At 42.8% G+C, this 22287-nt stretch overlaps 1 protein-coding gene across 2 annotated transcripts; it reads right to left on the bottom strand.

Moving 5' to 3' along the window:
• Positions 1 to 3074: 3074 nt before the first annotated feature.
• On the bottom strand, positions 3075 to 20787 carry LOC306943700 (phospholipid phosphatase 3-like). 2 transcript variants are annotated; one of them, XM_079530224.1, is made up of 6 exons: positions 20446 to 20787; positions 14130 to 14284; positions 7186 to 7466; positions 5838 to 5895; positions 4804 to 4980; positions 3075 to 3210 (listed from the first exon to the last, which is right to left on the bottom strand). In XM_079530224.1, exons 1-6 carry the CDS (start codon positions 20573 to 20575, stop codon positions 3082 to 3084), a joined length of 930 nt encoding a protein of 309 aa, XP_079386350.1. In that variant the 5' UTR covers positions 20576 to 20787; the 3' UTR covers positions 3075 to 3081. The 2 variants fall into 2 exon arrangements, with proteins under 2 accessions (XP_079386350.1, XP_079386349.1); XM_079530223.1 differs by lacking the exon at positions 14130 to 14284 and adding an exon at positions 13443 to 13600.
• Positions 20788 to 22287: the final 1500 nt, after the last annotated feature.

The following is a 22287-nucleotide window of genomic DNA, read 5'->3' as shown; positions in this document are numbered from 1 at the left end:
TGCTGTATTACTGTATTCTATATGCTGTGTCACCATGGTGGCACATGGGTCACACATTCTCTTGCTTGTTGAACTGATCAACTTTAATCTCCTTGCTGGCACAGAGCCTGATCCACAATGAGCTTCCATGGCTGACTGAACAAGTGCAAATGTCCCACTTCTGTGTTTGCTTACTTTTGTTGTGCTCTGGCCTTGGGCCCAAGACATTCTGTTTGGAGAGATACACATCTTTCTTTCTTTTCAGCTGATGCATTTTACAAGGACTTGTCTTGTAGCTTGCAACGGTTACAATATAGCCTATTTTAATTCTCCAGAATAACATTTAACCACTTAAGCCGTATACGTTGTCGTAGCACCAGACTTTTTACCTGGTGTAAAAAATAAAAAAATTAAACAAAAAAAACAACAACTATGCGGCTTGCTTGATATGCAAGAATGACAATGAGTTGCTTGGATAATTCATATACTGATATGCTACTGCAGTGATGAACACTTCGTATTATTATTAACATACCGCGCAACACTGGAGGTCTGTTCGTTTCAACTATTCTCTTACTGTATGTGAATGTAACTTGCCACTTGCCAGTGAGCGTAGCCTATATTATTCTAGTGGGCCAGTGGGGACAGGGGTTGAAACCTGGAATGTGCACTATTTCCCCACAGGAAGCTGAGCACGGAACTCTAGTGTGGCCCCACCCCACACCCAGATCTCTCCATCGCACGCAGAGCATGCTGAATTATTAGTAGAAAAGTCTGGAATCCTTAAGTTGACACGTGTGCCCACCATCAGCATAGAAGAGAACACACAAAGAGTTAAAAAGAAAACCCACCGTGCTCTGCTGTTTTTGGTCTTGTGTTTTTATTAAAGACACTTCATCTTAGATACATGTGTTTTGCATTTGTGTCATACAAAAATCTCAAACGAGACAATACAAAAATATTGAAAGGCTTAGTTTTTTTTTAAACAAACGCTGATGCCTTGAGAATTTCTTTCATAAAACCTTTTAGTATTCATTCACAAGTTGTCACATTGCAACGTGACGTTTGTCTACCAATGCCTCTCCAAGCAGCACTTTTTGACATTTTACACAGGTGTCAACACTTTTAAGTCATAGTGGATATTTCTTCATAAGGTAGAATATACGTGACACAGTATTATACATGGTATTATAGCCTACATAACTCTCCGATACATTGATGAATAGGCCTATCTATCACACAGGGTGGGATTTCCCACAAACCTCTCCAGACAGAGAAGAGGGATCATCTTTATACTGGATGCAGGTCTATTGACATTGTGCTGAAATGTCAATATTATGCAAACTCTTACATGACCTCACATTAACATACAATTACCTGCAATTCAATATGAGCTTATACGAGTTAAAAAAAAACATTTGTGGTCACGCAACCAATGATTATATTATTTTGTATTAGTATACATGGTTTTCCATCATTTAATGTGCCAAAACATTGAGTTGCAATTTTATCAATTTTGCCTGCCTCGGATACAAAAAGGTTGATGACCTCTGCCTTTGAAAATCCCAACCCTGGTAATTGTTGTTGTTGTGTATAATGGTAATTGGGGATCTCTTGTCACAGGGTTCCCACGGAGATGTGAACTATGAACATACATAACAGCGAGTTACTGTATATACTTGTGCTGTACTGTATTTTCCACGTTTTTCGTGTCTTGACTTGAATGTGAGTCCGCTGAAGCAGGTGCCGGTTCCCTGCACTCAGCCTAAAGCATATCTGAAAAGAGACGCATGTACTGTAGGCTATAAACACTCAAATATAGACATGACATTTAGACACTGGCTCAATGACAGACAAGCCTTTACACACACACACACACACACACACACACACACGCACACACACACACACACACACACACACACACACACACACACACACACACACACACACACACACACACACACACACACACACACACACACACACTCGTATACACGCACAAACAAGCATGTATGCACACACACACACACACACACACGTGTGCCCACACACCACGCACACACATTCACTCTGCCCTAACACTCGTGAGCGCTCGTCTGGTACATACAGTATAACAGACAGTCATTTCATTCAAAGGCTCAGTGGGGGCTCGTCCCAGCCAGCAGAAAGAGGCCCACTTTCTGTTGCCGTATTTTCCACCTACTGTAATTCCTATGTACATTTATATCTATACAAAATTACACTGTGTGGACGCAAATAATATGTGTATAATACAAGAACATTGGTTACAAAGCTTTGCAAAAGCTTCACTTCAGTTCATTCAAGTGGTGACAATCAATCAATCAATACTGGGTTTGGATAAAATAGTGCTATAACTCAATACATATAAAGGTTATTCCTTTGTTGCCGTTGTTCATATACTTGAAATCAATAATACATTTAAACGAAACAGAACATCCTTCCTGTCATTAAGGAATTTGTTGTTGTCTTTTGGTTTGCGAGTGTTAACGTGCATGTTATTATTAGAACGGCGTCCCATGTTGGCTGCAGCTGAGCGGAGGAAACGCCACGCGCACTGCTCTGCACCGCAGCTGTCTTTTCACCATCTCGTTTCAGTTCAGGCTTTCGTCCATGGAATGACCGTGGGCTGTACAGTACGTGGGGCTAGAGGAGGCCTCTAGGAATATCTGCAAGCCACATCTGTTCTGTAACAATCAAGAGTTAGAAGGATATTAAAGTCCTGGGAGTTTAACGAGAGAGGAGCCGGTTGTAATCGCAGTCCTGGGAGTTTAACGAGAGAGGAGCCGGTTGTAATCGCAGTCCCACATTCAAAACGTCTGCTGGGATTGAGATGGGGATTTGGTCAAACCCCGTTTGTTCAGATTTACTTCGTTTTACCTCCCCTTCTCTCCTCCTGCTCTTCTGTCTGCGTCGTTGAGATGTCCAAACTTCTTTATTTGTCTGCGTTGTACAGACTTGTTCAGATTTCGATCCGTCCAGTCTTGGCCAGTGGATGATGTTGTAGTAGTAGTAGTAGTAGTAGTAGTAGTGATTTAAGTGGCACAGGTCAGGATATAATGTGCTAATCTGGAGTCCGCCCTATGCCATGATGAGGTGGCTGCTCCGTTCCCGGATGTCCGCCGGAGGAACGAGATCCTTCTTCACGGGTGTGGAAGACATGGCAGAGCGTCTGCCTTTGTGTTTGAACAGGTCAGACACAAAGAACACCTATGGAAGACAAATGAAGACATCTCTGTTCAACGAGTGTAGACACTAAATTACCATGCAATTTAGGCCAGTCAATCTAAACTAATAAGGGGCGTGACCCAAAAGAAATTGCAAAAGTAATCGTTCAAGGTTTATTATGATCCTTAGGTTCATCCAAATAACATATTAAAAATAGAGTATCATATAAATTGTGGATCATGGTAAAGTACCATTAAATACCTAAAATACCTAAAAAATCTAATTTGAATTATGCTTTAAGAAGTGTCAAACTATTCTGAATCCATTCCAAGCATTAGTTTTGCACGGAAAACACTCATTGGGCTAAATTAGGCCATAGCCACTTGCCCAAATGTGCTGACCACATCACATTTGGGCACATTTGGGCAAGAGGCTATGACCGTTTTTAGGCCAAGGAGTGTTTTTAGTGCAAAACTAATGCTTGGAATGAGATTTGTTTTGCCTTACAGGTTTTTAATGGTTCTCAAACTTTCAACCCCTGAATTTACCATGATCCACAATTGATATAATATTCAATTTTTTATATGTTATTTGGATGAACCTAAGGATCATAAAAAACCGTGAACGATTACTTTTGCAAATTCTTTTGGGTCAAATCTTGACTGGCCTAACTGATCCAAGATCACGAGCACTTTGACAAGAATACGGAAGGATGGAATCATGTCTCATAATGTGTCACATAGAATAGAACCTATGGAACTGAAAGATAACTGAAGGACACTGAAATACAGCCTTATAAATACATAATAAAATGAAACTATCTGATGCATATAATACAACTAATAAAGCAGGCTTATTAACAAATGCCCCCATTCCATTCAGACAGACAGACGGATACAGATTTCAGCTTGCTAGTCACGGTTGTTTCAGCTGTCTGTTATTGTGTTATATTTGTCCTTTTGCATCTGTGAGGAGCATGTCTCTCGTGTGTAACCTAATTGCTGCTGTTAGAAACCGGTTTGATTAGATTGCATTGTGTTCGTCTAAGTTTGCTCGGAGAGTGTACAAATTAACCAAATGTACTCTTTACACATTGGCTATCTGCTGCCCCTCTTTCCTTTGTGACATCATCTTTTCACATGTTAATACAGCACAGAGAAATGTTGGTAGGGGTGAATCGTTTTCCTATTCTTGTAAATATAAATGTTGCTGTGCGTAGCAATAAATTGAACATTTTCTTGCATTTATTAAGATTCTTTGTGTTGTGCTCGTCGTCAACTATTGAGAAATGTTTAAACTAGATGTTGTAAATGAAATGAAGCAGTTTGATGGGCTGTATTTATACTTCACAGGGGGTCCGAGAGCCAATGGAAACACAAAGCAAAATTGGGTAGAGACGAGTTAGAGTAGAAAGTACGAAAGGCAAGACGAGCTGATACTAGCCGATCTACAAGCTCACTTGTGTGCTTGTACAACTTCTATTTTCACTACTTATACGCGGCGCTCTTGTGTGATGGGCTTCGATTTACGGGGAAAAAACTAAGCGAAAACTGTTTTCAACTCGGAGATAACAAGGTTTGTGCTCGACAACAGCGACATGAGAAGTGAGCAGAAGACCATGACCGAACCACTCACTATGCAGTACGCCACCAGAGCTCCCTGCACGAAACCGGCCAGTACGTCTGTGGGGTGGTGTTTGTGGTCGGAGACACGGGACAGGCCGGTGTAAAAGGACATCATGATGAGGGTGAACTGGGTGAGGGGACGCAGCAGACGAGCTCCGTGCCACGTGAAGCGAGACTGCAGGTAGAACTGGATGGGAAATAAAACAGAAAGGCGTGATCAATAAGGGCATAGTGTGTGTGTGTGTGTGTGTGTGTTTTTTTCTTTATTTTCAATAAAGCGAGTGGTGCAACAGCACCCCCTATTGGTACTCTAAACATCGGGACATAGTCACATAGGTTAGGACATAGATTGGGACATAGGGACAAAGCTGTTCCTTGGAGTGGTTGCACCACTCAAAAACATGTCACTGCTATTTTCACTAGTTTAGGTCCCGGGGAGATATCAAATCTCTCTTTTGGGTCACAGGCTAAAAAGTTTGGGAACCACTGTTCTACTGTATTTGTGTAAATGTGTATGTGTGTGTGTTTAAAAAAGCTTGTAGATAAATAACTAACTCACCACCAGGTAAAGCATGGTGTGTTCATGTTAAAAGCTTGTTCATAAGTGACAGCAAGTAACTCACCACTAGGTAAAGCATGGTTTGTTGATGTTAACCGATTCTGGACGGGAAACCCTTTTGGTGTTTCAAGCATTATGTTATACTTTAGCTATTGAAAAATAGCAGATATACAAGCTACATAGCTCATAGCGCTTGTAGATCTGCTATTCGTGAAATCGTGAAAATGTGGCGCAAATCTTTGAATAAATATTATTTCAGAGAGAACATTTTTAACTAAAATCTTTGCTTCTGGGGGGTCCCTAGAAAAACATATTTTCATATGGGGGTCGGCAGCCAAATACAGATAATTCTGGGGGTCCTTGACATGAAAAAGGTTGAGCACCACCGACATAGAAACATAGGTTTTTCAGATAACTTTTAGAAGACATTTTTTTAGAATGGGCCTCAGTCCTAAATGGGTTGTAGATAAGTGACAATAACTCACCACCAGGTAAAGCATGGTGTACATGGAGAATGATGCGTGTCCAGAGAAGAAAGACTTCCTGAGGAGAAAAGAAGAGAGCCTATCAGCATCCTGCCACAGCTCACACAACCCATCACTAACAGCCATGATGGAAATGTATTCACTACGCACACTACTCTTTGGGGACATTTTGAAATATCTGACAATATCTGACGATGAAAATACAAATAAAACGTTCATTATTTACGCACTCCTGTACTGAACATTGTTTGCTTGTTCCTTCTATCAATTACACACCCCATGAAGCTTTGAATTCATACCTGTACATTCCTGAGCCAAGTATTTGATGACCGGCAGTCTACTCTAGACTACTGAGTCTACCGGCAGTCTACAACGAACCATGTACAACCCAGATTCGGCACAAACAAGGGACTAAATTCTTTTCGCTCCTATGCCACCAAAATGTGGAACGCCCTACCAACTGTCATTAAGACATGCGAATCCCTTGACTCTTTCAAAACCGCTCTCAAAGGGCACCTACGGACGGCTGCAATTCGAAACTGGCCCCTGTAAAATCGGAATCCCTCAAACACGAACGCAAGGACAACACAAGAGACGGTCGCGGCCACACAGCCAACTAAAGGTATGGCCACTGAGCCAACTTGGGGACCCAACGCAAGGACAACACAAGAGACGGTCACGGCCACACAGCCAACTCAAGGTACGGCCACGGAGCCGACTTGGGGACCCAACGCAGCTCCTCCAAGGAAAACAAACAAATTAACGGAGCTGAACGTGAATCCCCCCCCACCACCCACCCCTTTTTTTCCCCTCACTGTATATGTTTCTTTTCCCTTTTTACCTCCTTTATGATGAATTCCTGTTCTGTCTATAGAAGTGTCTATTTGTACGTCTCTAAATGTTTTGATGATTTGAACATGGTGGACCCTATTGGAAACAAGTGTAATGCTTAATTGGGTCGTCCACTCACAGTTAACAGCCTTTGTATTGAGTTTGTGCTTGAAATGTACTGTAATTCTGCAAACTGTTAATAAATTCTTCAATCAATCAATCAATCAAAACAGAGTCTCCTACTGTCTCCTGCAGGAGACTTCTGAGTCTCCTACTGACTGATGACCCGATCCTCGAGTTACTGGCTCAGGAATGCGACAAATAATAATAATAATAATATCCATGAATTCAAAGCTTCATGGCATGTGTAATTGATAGAAAATAAGATTTTTTTGGGGAGAACTACCCCTTTAACAGGCACTTAAACAGATACAAAAGATCCATCTTTATAATGCCTTGCAGTTTATCTCACATACAACGTTGAACTATTTGTGAAGGATAAATTCAATGCACATACCTGGCCTCTTGCACTTTGCTCTCCTGCCCCTGACACTGGTAGTCCGTGATGTACCCCAGGGAGCAGTTGATGGTGGAGAAGTCCGGGTTGCACACGTCGAGGAAGTGCGGCCGCATGCGACCCACCGACACCTTGGCGATGTCAGTGAAGGACTGGCTGACGGCGCAGCCGAAGATGAACACACCCACTTGCTTGTAGAGGGCGGCGACGTAGGGGTTCCCCACGAAGGCCTTGGAGCCCTCGCTCAGATAGTGGATCCTGTAGCTCTCGCCGATCACAATCTGATGACGGGGACAGAGGATTCTGCGTCAGGGGTCATCAATATGTCCGTACACGGACACATGTGTCCATGGCCTTGACTGGCACATTTTAGATTTGTTTTTTTACACACCATTATAATATTCTTAGTTTAATCCAGGTTTACTTCAGAATATGATTTACCACGACTACTGTACTAGTGGTTCTCAAATGTTATTTGCAAAGACCCCCTTAAAGCTGCTATAAGCAATACTATGTCAACATTTTAAATGTTTTGTTTATTTTATATTTTTTATGGAGGGACAGACAGTAGGCTGACAGGAAATGGGGAGAGAGATGGGGGGATGACATGCAGTAAAGGGCGTCGGGATCGGGAGTCGAACCCGCGGCACACTGCCAGACTGGATTACCAGCCAAGGTGCCTGGACCGCTGAGCCATGACCTTTTTTTATTTTTTTTATTCAGACAGCCAGCAATGGGTAAAACGCTCCCAAAAAAAGTAGTCTCTGTGACACATCTAGGGGCCTTAATCTGCATTCAAAGTTTTTCCTAGAAGCTTTGTCATTGGTCGATTTGCCTGTCTACTTCCTGATTGGTTAGTCATTTCGACCGTTTTTTCCCTGGTCATTAAAGGACCACTTCACCACTTTTCAACTTCTCTTCCTATAATTGGTCCTAACTAATGTTCATGATAAAATACCACAATTCTTTCCTACTCAGTCTGTGTCTCATAGGAAGGCTGTGGGCAGTTCAGAAACCCGTCCACCAGTGACATCATCGATGGTGAATCCAAGCTAATAGAAACGGCAGGCTTTCTTTTCCTGAAAAGTTGCAATGCAAAAGTTGAAGCCATCGTTCTCACGATAATACAAATCTAAATATATTTTAAAACAAATCTTGTTTAAAAAAAAATCTGCCTAATGATGATGTCACTGGTGGACGGGTGTCCGAACTGCCCAAAGCCCTCCTATGAGACACAGACTGAGTAGGACAAAATGGTGGTGTTTTATCATGAACATTAGTGAGGACCAATTATATGAAGAGATGTTGAAAAGTGGTGAAGTGGTCCTTTAACATTTTTACATATATTGCTTATAGCTACTTTAACTCTGAGAGTGTACAAATGGAACCAAATGGACCCGGCCGCAGCCAGGGTCCATTTGGTTGCATTTTGTACACGAGTTACAGACCTGTTATGGTAATTCAGGACTATAGATCTTTATGTGGTTCTGTTAATTTTGTCCACTCATTTTGTACTGTTGTAAAGCCATGGTGTGGTTTAATCGGCTCTACTGACGGCCGTCATGCAGGTGGCATAATCATTTATAGGCTACAATGCGTTTACTCTGCAGTGGCAATGGTCAAAACCTTTGTTGATTTTGTGTCTTTTCGCTATCCAGCTGTCGTGACACACTGATGAAGGCTGGATAGCCAAAACATCTGTCATTGATGTATAGAGCAATAGAAGAAAATAATATGTACTTTTATTTCTGAGGGTGACCTTTTGATATGCTGAACGTTTTATGACGACGATGCACCAGAGTGGTAAGAGCATGGTGGTAACAGAAACAAGTAGGTCTTGAAGTAAGTATGGCCATTTTTGCCATTTGAAGGTACCGAGGCAATGCACACTTGCTAATGTGCCTTTGTTTTCAGCCTGCTTTGAGAATACAGAAACCAGCGAGTTCACTGTGCAAATATGGGGGGTGGGGTGGTAATGTGTGAACGCAAAAAAATGCAGACACCGTGCGGATTTTTCAGTAATTGTGCAAATAAAACTGCTGTCTGAAAAGCCAAAACCATGGATGGGAATGGTACACTTTTGGTGAATGTTGTGGACAGCAGTAACTCACTACAGCTGTTCAAGCTCAGAATGCCTCGCCCCCTCCCCATAAGTAGCCTCCAAGCCACTATCAAATGGGAGCGAGTGGGGCAGAGGAGTGTGTGGGGGGGGACTGTGGGGGAGTGGGAGGGAGAGAGGGGAAACAAAGTGGGGGGATCAAAGTTATTATTTTTCATTAATTTTATTTAGTTTTTCAATTTCGGTTAGTCAATTTCGGTTGGTTTCGGTAGTCAGGGGCGACATTCAAAAAGTTCAGAAAAATACTAGTGAAAATAGTCAATCTGCTATTTTCACAAACAAGTTTGTCCCGTTTCTTTACCTTGTTGTTTTGCTGTTTTGCCTTGTTTTTTTAATAACGGTTAATTAAAATGTTTTAGTTAAATGTAATAATCTGAGGGAGGCAGGAAGGATGCCTGGAAATGAAACGAGAAGAGCGAGGGCATAAGAGGAGGATAAAAACACAGAAAGGAAAGGAGGGGGTGGGGGGAAAGTGGAGAGATGGGGGGGGGGGGGGGGAGGGAGGAGGAGGGAGGAGGAGGGAGGCACTTCTGGTTCTAATCAGCAGAAACGCTGAGCTAGGCGACATGTCTGATTTCGGTGGCCAGACTCCACTGGGCGCACATCGGGGGCACGTTTGTTTTTCACGCCACTACTGATTTATACTTCGCTGTGCATGGGTGTCGCACACAGATTATAGCGGATATACAAGCCCACAACATGTCTCACTGCGACGTATTGTGGGCTTGTAGATCTGCTATTTTCCGTGCGCGACACAGACACGCAACCAACTATAAATCCCTCTCTCTCTTTCGTTCTCTGTAAAGTCTCTGATTTCACAAGAGGGAGTCTGGGTGTTTTCATGTTAGTATCTCCGTATCGTCAGGCATTCTTGCGAGAAGGACACAGTCATAGGTTTCACTCTGAGAAACACGTTTTTGTAATTTTTTTCTTTTTCACCAGGGAAAGTCCTGAGGGGAGATTTAACAAGCTGATAGAATGTGTTGTTTTTCCCCCGTCCAGGCCTTGAGAGCCGGCTCCGACGAGGCCCAGCTGCTTTCATGGGAGATGGAGTGAAAGTGTGTGAGAGAGAGAAACACATCTGGATCTCTTTGTGTGAGAAGAGATTAACTGTGAATGTGAACGAGCGAAAGAAAAGCACGCTGTGTAGGACATGCAGTTGTTACACTGTCTGCAACCTCGGAGAGATTCATGGCCTCGTGGCGACTTGCCTCATAAAACTCTATCATTTCCCCAAAAATGATAACATGCGAACCCAAACACTGTATGACAGGGTGTTTCCTTATGTCTAAAAAAAGAAATATCTGCATAATAGCCAATTATGAACACCCCACTGACACTCTTGTGCCTTATAGGCTTGATTTATAATTCCTTGAGGCGGCCGGTGCCTCGCACTGAAAATAGTGCGAAGGAACGGCTATTTTCGGCGTGCGGCACCAGCACAAAGTATGAATCAGACTTTTTGTCAGACGGATGTGAAGCACTACTTAATTCTCTCGCCAGCACAGCATCTCGACAGCATGCTGGCGTTCTCTCTAACTGTCTCAAATGAGACAGTTAGGCTAGGACGTTACGTCGTTTTTCATACCTTCATACATTACTCCAGGAGCTATGTACAGAATTTAACTTCCAGACAATGGCCAAAGACAGACAAGATTATTATTTATGTTTTTGTTCACGTTTAGCAGGCGGGGGGGATACAAGTCAACGACAGTTCTGCTGAGGTTCTTTTTTGTTTGGGCCCTCGCCGCAATTTCACCCCACCAATTACTGTATTTGACCGAACAACCATTGCGTCAACCATAATTATACAGGTTCGGGGAGCTCCTTCTCACCCGTAAAAAACCCCATTGGCCCGAAGCCTTCCCAGTAGTCTGCTCTCCAGGAGGAGGGAACTCCACGTTGCTATAGGGGAACCAGCCTAGAATATTTCAGTCAGTGACAGTGCCCCTGGGCACAAGGAATTTACCTTCCCCGCTCCGCTACAGAGGAGCCGCCTGCCAACAGTACGCACCACAATAGCAGGAAAAAGTTAAATTTCATTAAATCTTTGCCCAAGTAAAAGTATCAACACTACAGTGTAAAAATAAATAAAGGATTTCTAAATTTACTTACAAAAGTACAAATGTATTGGTATCAAGAATGTCCAATTTCACAAGTTTCCAAATTAATAAAATGTATCAGGTCATCTGCTATTTTCAAATGACTTAATGTAATTGAAACCTACGGAATAACTCAATTTAGTAACTCAAGTTTTCAAATAATTGTAGTGGAGTAAAAAGTACAATATTTGTTGATTGTACTTAAGTACAGTACTCACTTTTAGTCATTAATTTGTAATTAAGGCCTTGAGCGTGTACAGACTAAGCCTGGTGTACAGTAGACGTCCCGCTGCACCACTGATCTGTCAAGATTGGCGACAGCAAAAAAAACCACCTGCAGTGTTATAGAGAGGCACCGATGGGGGGCTTTTAAATGGCTATAGTGCTCTAATCCTTAACTTGTTATAACTTGATGACAGAGCAGGTTTCTTAATGGTTTAGTGAACTGTGCAATGCATCCCGCTAAAGTGTAGGCATGGTAAGCCACTCCCAGTTTAACCACCATAACCCTATTTTATACTTCGGCTATTCGAAAATTGCCGATCTTCAAGCTCACAACACGTCGAGATGCGGCACAAGGGTTAGAAAGGCTGTTTTTGATTAAAACAGTGTAGAAGAATTTGGAATAATCTTGACAACAATACAAAAATAGGGGTCCCTGGCACAACATCTTTTAAAATAGGGGTCCCTGGCACAACATCTTTTAAAATAGGGGTCCCTGGCACAACATCTTTTAAAATAGGGGTCCCTGGCACAACATCTTTTAAAATAGGGGTCCCTGGCACAACATCTTTTAAAATAGGGGTCCCTGGCACAACATCTTTTAAAATAGGGGTTTGCCGCCACATACAGTACATCTCACTTTGGGGGTCCTCGACATGAGAATGTTGAGAATCATTATCGATCAACACATTGATCCACTAAACCCTTGATCCCTAAAGCCATCTGAGGTACCTCAATCAGCAGAACAATCTTTAAACCCTGAGAGGAGAAAGCCTCTGATAAAGTAAACGTGGGGAATGTTGTTGGTGTTGGCCGTTATCTGGAATACCCCGAGAGTGAGCGCTTTGGGGGCTGATAGCACAGATGTGGAATGGTGTTGTTGTGTTACTAATCCAGTAATTAGAGCAGGATAATCCTAGTATGTACTCGCACAAAGTTGACGATACACATTTAGCTCCTCACTCAACATAAGGCTTTACTTAGTATATATGGTTAACCCATAAGACCAGGAAGGTATCCCTGTCATTTTAGCTACTGTATATTAGCGATATAGCGAATAGCGCGTCACTTCGTGCCACGCTATGAGCTTGCAGAAAATCGTGAACATTGTGCAAATCTTTGAATATATTTTTTCAAGTGAACATTTTTAACTGAAATCTTTGCGTCTGGGGGTCCCTGCCCAGAACAAAATATTTTGAGAGAGTGGGAGAGGGAGGTTGAAGCGTATGCGGCCAAATGCATATCATTTGGGGGGTCCTTGACATGAAAACATTTGAGAACCACTGACACAGTATAGCAACACAGGTTTTTCAGAAAACTGTTAGGATTTAGAAGACATTTGTAGAATTGGCCTCAGATCTTAAGTTAAATAAAATTCAATAAAATGAACAAACAAAAAACTAAATTCAATAAATTCAATAAAAAACAATGCCACAGTGAAACATAAAACAGGTGAATAACATCAGTAGAGAAAGAAAGTTTTTTGTGTGTTTTGTTTGATTTTAATGTAACAGATGATTGAGATGGTGAATTGGTGATGGCGTCGGTGTGGGCCGAAGCCCCTCAGGCAGGAGATTCCACAAGCATTGAGATGGTAAACACCTGCACTTTGGTCTTTATAGCGATGTGTGGGAAAATGACCTCAGAAGTCCTGCCTGAAGGACCTCAGGGTGCGTTTATGCTCACTTAATGCTGTGAGACGTGCCGCACCACAAAGAACCACCTTGGAGGACATTGTTGTGAGTGAGTGGTAGTAATAATGGTGCTAGACAAAAGGGTACAGAGTGAGGGTGATGTTAGGCGTGGTGACTTACAGAGAGGATGGTGATAAGAATGCCAGCAGCGCAAAGCACGCCATCGCTAATGGTGTCTCCGTTTTTGGCCGGGTACCTGATGGACTCGTCGTCGCAGTAAAAGCCCCGGCGGTAGGGCTGAACGGCGCTAGTCTCAATGACGAGGAAAGGCAGGCCGGCTGGTGTTTTTCGGAAGAAGAAGCGGTGAGGCACAGAGAGAGAGAGAAAGCAGAAGAAGGAATGGGGGGGGGGGGAGTGGAGGGTGCCGGGTTAATGACAGGGAAGTCTTAAAGAAGACACAGGTAAAAAGGCACAGTTAAGGTGCGACGAGGGAACACTTGGGAACACTCAATCCAATGGCGGCTTATATCTGGTACCATATTGACACATACTCTATACCCACTCGTGATTTGTCCACAGTTCACCGGGAAAAGCATCTGTGTCATTTTAGATTTTCACGTTGGCTATTAAAAAATAGCAAATTATACAAGCTCACTGCCAGAGTGTACAGTACATCTGCTATATTTGAAAATGTTTTGAAAAATCTTGAAGGTGTGAGAACTAACTGATTTAGAATAAGGCATTTGTGGAATTGGCCTCGGGTCTTAATTGGTTACATAAAAAGCCATTAATGGATGGTGCATGTCCCGAGGTGTTGTTGTGGACCCCCTGGTCGCCCCCCCCTGCCCGTGCCATGGCAAGACTTACTGAGACCACGGGCACAGCTGTGCTCACTGCTGTGAGCACCACAGTGGAGACTGTGCTGTTCTTATAGGGCAGGCTGATGCCACTGTCCCCACAGTGGAAGCCCCGATGGTAGGGAGGCAAGGGAGACTTGTGGAGAAACACGGCCACGAGCATCACTGCGTAGTCAAGACAACACACACCACACATGGCGTCAGACAGCTCTTTGATCTTTCAACCAGGCGTCTTCATCCACTGAAACCCCAGCATCCGTATTGTGGAGGTTTCCCCACAATAACAGATAACAGAAAATACACTAGTATAGAGCCCTGAGTGACTTCTGAAAAGAAAATGTAAAATATACATTTTCTTAAATACAGTAAGAAATGGCTGATCTACAAGCAGATCTACAAGCTTACGACACATCACATCACATCACCATGGGCTGTGAGCAGCAAGACCACCTCTACCCACCGCAGCTAAGATACTTTACTGTACAGATGGGTTAAAAACGTTTCACTGTGGACAAGGGCATGTACTCAATCAACAGGCAGATACTGTAAATAGACAGACATACTACTGTACATACAAGACATCCACCATGCTCACTGGAGTGCTTTCTTGTTTGTGTTTTTTAGTTCACTCAGTTTTCCAAAACACCTCCACATCCCACTCGAGATTAAGAAAATGAGGAAACAATAAACATAACAAAAACAACCAGAACAACAGCCGTAAAGGAAAGACGTGTCCTTGGGAATATACAGGGAAGCCGTCATGCTACTATACACCAACATCAAACAGGCTTAGTTACCAGTAAAAGAGTTTGAAAGAGTCAATGACAGATAACAAAACAACAACTCGACAACAACTAAATTCAAACATGCCACTATCAGTGATCCATTCCTTCCTTCCTCTGCTTTCAACTTCACTTGAAAGGCCCATTTTTAGACGCCTGGGAGGGGGCCGGGGGTGTCCAATCAATTCTGGTTCTTTTGCCACTCAAGAGGGGTACAGTAAACAGTCCCTATTTATCGCCCACAACAACAAACATGTTGTTATAATAAAACATGTCAGTCAACAGCAGGTCACTTTTCATCCACCCGAGGCACCAAAGGAGCAGTGGTGTAAACTAAGTACATTTAGGCCTACTGTACTAAAATGTTGAGGTCCAATACTGTTACTTCTACCCCTGATCCAAATATTGTACTTGTACTTCACTACATTTATTTGAAAACGTATAGTTGCTAGTTACTTTGTAGGTTTTGATTTTGTTTATGCACTTACAGTAACACTTCATCCCTACGGTATATACAGTACATTTTGGTCGCATTACAACACATTGTGAGCTTATAGATGTGAGTACTTTTTACACCACTGCAAATAAATCGCCATTTCTCAGGCATCCTTCGGTGTCTCTCGTGGGTTATGAAAAGGTACCCAGGAGAGTGAGGCCACCGCCTCCCGTTTGAAAAACATACTCTGGATCACATCAAAGGGACATTTAACCAATTCTGAGACTTTGAACTCGCTTGTCTGAATGATTCTGAGATCTGCGAACACAAAGAAAAACAAACATTAGTGTGCGCTCTCATGGGTGAAGACCAGAGTATCGCTGGGGGTGTCGGGGGTCAGCCTGGGGTGCTGGCTTGACTTCTCAAACCAAAATGTCAACACACGCCTTAGTTGCTGAGCCGCTTGAAGTCTTTAGACATCCACCTACCCACGCACGCACGCACGCAGCCACACACACACGCACGCAGCCACACACACACACACACGCACGTCTTTTGATGGTCCAGCTGGGTTGAGCTCAGGTTACAGACTGGGGGGGGGGGGGGGGGCTGCATGATGGGAGCCCAAGATCGCTGGCCTTCCATTCACATTATTACTGTCACTGTTTTTACAATCCCTCTTCAAACAAATATCTGGTGCTGAGCAGGCCACAAGTTTGTGGACCATGAGAGCCTTGGCGAGTCAGAGAGTGTGTGTGTGTGTGTGTGTGTGTGTGTGTGTGTGTGTGTGTGTGTGTGTGTGTGTGTGTGTGTGCGCGCGCGTGCATGCGTGCATGTGTGCGTCTACAGTATGTGTGTGTTGTGTGAATTGTAGAAAAGTGAAAACATACTTTTAAGCGCACACAATCCTGTCTGTCTGATCTGTATTGTTGCTTGGCCTCGGTCGGCCACGAGGGCGTGAAAGTCAGGCAGAAGTTCCTAACACACACACACACACACACACACACACGCATGCACGCACACGCGCTGGTCTTGGCAAACTTGGGCTGCCCTGAATGCTGATGTAGGCCAGTGGAAAAAGACTGGGCTTGCAGCGGGCCCACAGCGCTGAATGTGAAACACGTTAACCCCATAGTCCTGACCCCTTGTGACCGCTTCTAAGCGCATTCACAGACTCAAGACCAACAGAAGGGGCCATGAGTAGAAGGCAGAGAGAGAGAGAGAGAGAGTGTTAAGAGTGCAGTTTTTCAAAGCCCTTAACCACATAAAACCCTCTCGACATAGTACATTGGACCTGAGTTGGCGCTGTACTTGGATCACGTTTTTGGCCTCTACTACACCAATCCTCTTTAGCCAAAAATAGCCAATCTACAAGCCCACAATGCGCACGTTGTAACGCATCGTGAGCTTAAGTTATAGATCTGCTATTTTTGGCTCATGTTCCTCACAGAATATGGATGCTGGGGTTCAAGTGGTTAAAAGAGAGCCATGTGCGTCAGGTCCCAATGACAGTTGATGGGAAGGACAGAAACAACAAAGTATCGGGCCGGGTTTCGTGCTCCCACCCACACTGAACCCCGTCTTCTGACCCTTCAGTCCGTTCCATCTGTGCACCGTCAGCATTCCGCAGAGCATCTTGGGATTTTCCCTCTCCCGCCCGCCTCCTCCTCTTCCTCCCTTCCCGCTTCTGACAGCGCAGGGGGAATAAACGGTGCCCTCCTGCCAACAACAACAGCGGGCGGGAGGCTGGGGGTATGTCTAATGCATTAGCTCAGCATCAGCCCAAAGACAACACGGAGAATGGTAAATACTCCTCTAGTCTGAAATGGCTCGCTCTCACATGAGTCTGAGCTCTCTCCCTCGCTAATGTCAATATCAGGTGTTTTCGTTCTGTTCTGTCCCTTAAGCTATTTGTTGAACAGTCAGCTGAAGAGCGCTAACAGGCTTCGGATGAGGAATGAGCGCAGCCAAACAGCACGCTGAAGGGAGTACGGCGGAGGTAGCAGCAGACACTCTCATCCAAACCAACATGGGCAGAAAACAGATATTGTTCGTGCCTACGGCCTGAGAGTTTCTTCAGCTTGTCTGTTTGCCTTTCTAGCATTGGGGAGGTCTTGCCGTTTAACTGCTGCATGTGGATACTCAAATCAGTGTGTAGCCCTCTCACGTTGAATTAAATCCCACCATATTTTGAAGGCATTTGTCAAAACACCAAGTGCCACTATTAAAATAAACAGACGCACATTTTCCACTTGCCGGGATTTCACTCCCTCTCTCTCTCTTGCTTTCCCTGGCATATAAATGTATACAGTCTAAGGGAGTTGTGGTGTGTATACACAGATGCAGTTGTTTTTACTTGCACCCCAGTGTGTATGGCCGGATGAGCCCCCACACACAACCTACTGCCTATGTGTCTCTGGGCTACTGCAAAACTCTGTTCCTATATACACTCTTATACAGTAGTACTTCTACTGTACTGCTGTGAAGGATTATTTTCTGTGTGTTCAGGTTAATAATGCTAGGGTTAAAGCAGTCCAGCATGACGGATTAACCACACTAAGCCCTTATACTTTGTTTTGCGACAAATAGTGAAAATACCTACAAACTCACAGATATTCTTTTAAATTTGAATATTTTGTGAACATTTTGAAATAATTTCAAAATGCAACCAAAATGTCAGATGCCATGGTTAATACTAACTCCCAACCTGGTGTTGAGCCTGATGAACCATAGCAACAGCGCATACAAAACATTATAAAATGATTAACTCGAAAACTTTTAAAGACACCTGCAAATCCTTAATGGCCAACTGACCCCGAACACTTAACCTTTGGCTTGAGCAACAAACAAAATCACAGCCCTCCATTCAGTCAGCATTAGCCTCAGTCTCAGCACGGTGATTAATAACCCTCTAGTTCCAGGATGTTCAATAAATCCTCTCTGCGTCAGGCAGCCGGCTGGCAGTGCAGACGCTATTGGGGCCACATCACAGTGAGTAAGGGGAGATGCTTTCATGTGTCTCCCAGGCTCGGTGGTAGGCCTACCAGGAACTCCAATCACTGTGTGAGAATGGAGGAGTCGTAATTACCAGTGCGCGCCCACCACTTCCTCCTTGTGGTCACTGCCCCAAAAACCACATCTTTACCCAACACGGCTGGTTTGTTGACCAGCTTTTTCTGTGGGCAGGTATACATACACAAACACACATGGCAAAACGTGGGGGGTTTGTACCCTCCGCATGGACAAAAGAAAAGTCTGGGCGCATTGAGAAGACGCCAACATGTTAGCATTGTCTGGGTTGTTGCTTCATAATTAGTAAAACAAAGGCTCCTCCTTCAGTTATACACAACCAATGACAACACACTCACCTCATCTCTAACAGTTTGGACACAGTCACACACAAACAAAATAAATGCAGTGAGTGCATACAAGATCATTGGCACCCCTCCCACCAGTTGAATCTCTGAATTACAAATGAACAAACAAAACTATCATGTCTCTGACCACCTCCTGATGCAGGAGGTGCAAAACATCCTACCAAAACATCTGGTTTTAACCATGTCCTAAAACCCTATATTCTTAGTTAAATGGACCCGAGTTGCAACTGTACTTGGTCTGCTCTTGTTTCCTTCTACACCAAACTCTTCGCCAGAAATAGAAGATCTAGTAAATATAGTGTAATATAATATATAGTGTAAAGTGGTTGATTTTATTTTCCTTGCTAACCCATTGCCCCTGTTCTATTTTTTCTTTCAGGAAATAACAAAATGATAGACAAAAGGAACTTATTTAGACCTGTAAACCTGTGAACAATGATTCTGATTGTGGTTAACAGATCCCCCCCCCAACTACAATTAGGACTCTGAACACTACTATCTAACCCTGGACTGAAAACTCTTGGGAAATGTAAATTGTGCATGTTATATATGAACTTTGTCTGTTTTCTAATGTGCAGGGGAATGTCTATTGTGATGTTGACATCACCATCTATGTTGTGTTCAAATAAGCTTACCGTCCAGACTTTACTGAAAGTAAATTCCACCAACCTTGGTCATTACAGATGACTGACTGACTGTTATTGAGGCCTGCTTTTCTTATTGAGTCACATACAAGAGCTTCAAAATGTAAAGCCTTGAGCATGGCTTTGCTGTTCAATACCCATAAAATGAGACTGACAAATATGACCAAAACATCTGGTCATACTGCGGAGGAAAAGAAAGCAGTGAAGAAGTAGAGTTCTGACTTCTGACAAGACGATCAAAGCTGAGCCTTTGATTGGCCTCCGACCAGTAAACTAACTTCATCATCATCATCATTAATAACTCACCCAACAAAAATTGGGATATTGGGCAACTGATGAAGAATTATTTTACACACACACACACACACACCCCATATGTCTGACATTGACACCACTTTGCTTTAATTACGCCACACACATATTATGCCAGATGTCACTTCAATGGGATTCCTGGCTAGTGTGGAATGTCAGACATTCTGGAAAATATAACGAGGAGTGATTGAAAGGAGAGGTACAGGTGCGGGTGGGGAGCAAAACAACATATATCCATCTCGGGGAAACTGCACAAGTATTTCCCCTATTGCCAGCAGAATTCATTTTAGCACAGAATCACTGAGTGTCACGTTTAACACCAAGATAATGAAATGGTTAATTAGTATTCATACAAACATAATATGGCTGATTAAACAAAATAAATAATAAAGCTTTAAAACTGTAGCACTTGTTTCTTTATCATGCTAAATTAAACTTCATGATGAATTGAATACACAGAACTAATGGAAACAAACAGTATTTGTATTATCCTTTAGCGTTATTGCAACATGTTAAAGTAGGCTATATCAACCAAAAACGTCCCAAGTGGAGCCTATGATATGCCAAATAATGTACTCATAATTAAAACAATTAATGTCAAAATAAATGGCAAGGTACGGTATTTATAATAGGTTTGAAATTAGATGATGTAAAGAATAGGCCTAGCAGAGCTACTAAAACATGCCAGATATATGTAAAGTTAAAAACATAGGATACCAGAGCTACTACTAATTGCTGTCAGTCAGAGCGCATTAGCAGTCAGCGGGATCCTTACCTAGAAATAAGCAGAACAGATCCACTCCGACCAACAACTTTCTCCTGTTGCTGTCTTTACAGTTGTTGTTGTTATTGTTGTTCTTTGTCTCTGGTGCCATGGTTTTCTCATAGATCAGACAGCGTTGCATTTAAATGTTGATGAGTTAAGACTGACTCGAATAAAAAGGAACTTTAGGATATGGTTAGGCTACAGAAGAGCGCACGGAGAACGATTACGCATGGATCCTTGAATTTACGATTCGTGCCAAAACCTACTGTTGTCTATTTATGCTTATTTATCCCCTCAATTTTAACCTATGTGTAGGCCTATTATGTTCTGCTCGTACTACTCTGTTGTCAATCTTCTAGTCTTTTTACTTTTCTTCTGGTGAATTTAGCCTAGTTTAAGTTCCCACCTTCTGCGTCCGCCTCCTTCAAACCACTCCTCTAACCCCATTCATGTTTCGTAGTACAACGGTGTCGCTCGCCACCAAGAATAGATGATCAAGATCTACAAGCTATGCAATATTGCAACGGGTCACATCGCGACGCATTGTTTGCTTGTAGATCTGCTCTTTTTTGCACGCGACATCGTCGTACTACGGTGCATAAATTAAGTTTGACCCCCTCTTCTTCCATTGACAAGGATGCTCTCTCGCTCTCTCTCTCTCTCACACACACACACAACACACCCTTTGCTTTGATTCATCGATTAGAACATTGCATAACGTATACCGGATATGAGCAATGTTTTTCTTAGCAAAATGTTCAATTTGTATTTAGAGATGAGCAAGAGTAGACCTGAAACATGACTGTCATAGAAATACATCAATTATGACGCGCGCGTGTGTGAGACTGTGTGGCAGCGGTGGCCGAACGGATTGAGGAGCGGGCTTGATACCGGAAGGTCGCCAGTTCGAATCAGCGGTCCGACACGTTAAAATTACCACCGCTGAAGTGCCCTTGAACAAGGCATTGAACCACTACGATGAAATGTTCTATGAGCAGGGCCTGGCTGGAAACAAGTTATTGAGCTTAGCCCAGATACCCTGGGTAAATATAGTAATCATTTCATTTCTCTCTTTTAAACCATGGCTTAAAAGCCTGTATTAATGTAATATACTGTCACAATTAAATGGCCTGTCTAGTGTCTAACAATAACATGTACATTTTAGCCTATATTTGTTGTCTGTAATTGTGTTTTTCTGCACCCTTTGAGTCTTGCAATAAACATTCATTAATTTCATTGAAACAAGCTTTCTTGTAGGCCTACAACATTAATATATCAAATACCAAATCATAAAATATCATTGTACATCGCTAATGAATCTCACTCATTGCAAAAGAAAAAAGTGGTATGAGAAGCAGCTGAGCCAGATCGAGGAACACTGTCCACCATCAAGTTCCAGAAACACCCACTGATGATACCTGAAAGAGAGCGACATTGCTGTTCCCATGCATGGCCTAGTGTCTTAAAATGTACACAAACACATACATGTATTTTGTTAAATGTACAGTATATTACAACACTTTAGCCTGCTATTTGTTTAAAATGTTTACTTGTGTGTATACATGTAATGTATTGCGACACTCGGTTCAATATCTTGTAATGTGAAATATTAATAAATTATAAATTGAAATGACTGTTATGCCTCCTTATTTAATAGGCCTACTGTATATTTGGGGAGGGTCCTTGAGATTGTTGTGAATATGCTAGTGGGTCCAGAGCTCGAAGCTCTGATTTACAAGACCACAAGGAAATATAATACTACTACTACAATACATTTGGTAAGGTAATGTATGCTGTGTATGTGTAATGTATCCCAATTATTGTATGCTATACTTGGAGACTATCCAGTAT

This window comes from Electrona antarctica (assembly GCF_951216825.1).
Source record: "Electrona antarctica genome assembly, chromosome: 19".
NCBI classification, from domain to species: Eukaryota; Metazoa; Chordata; class Actinopteri; order Myctophiformes; family Myctophidae; genus Electrona; species Electrona antarctica.
This window is presented reverse-complemented; position numbering and strand designations above follow the sequence as displayed.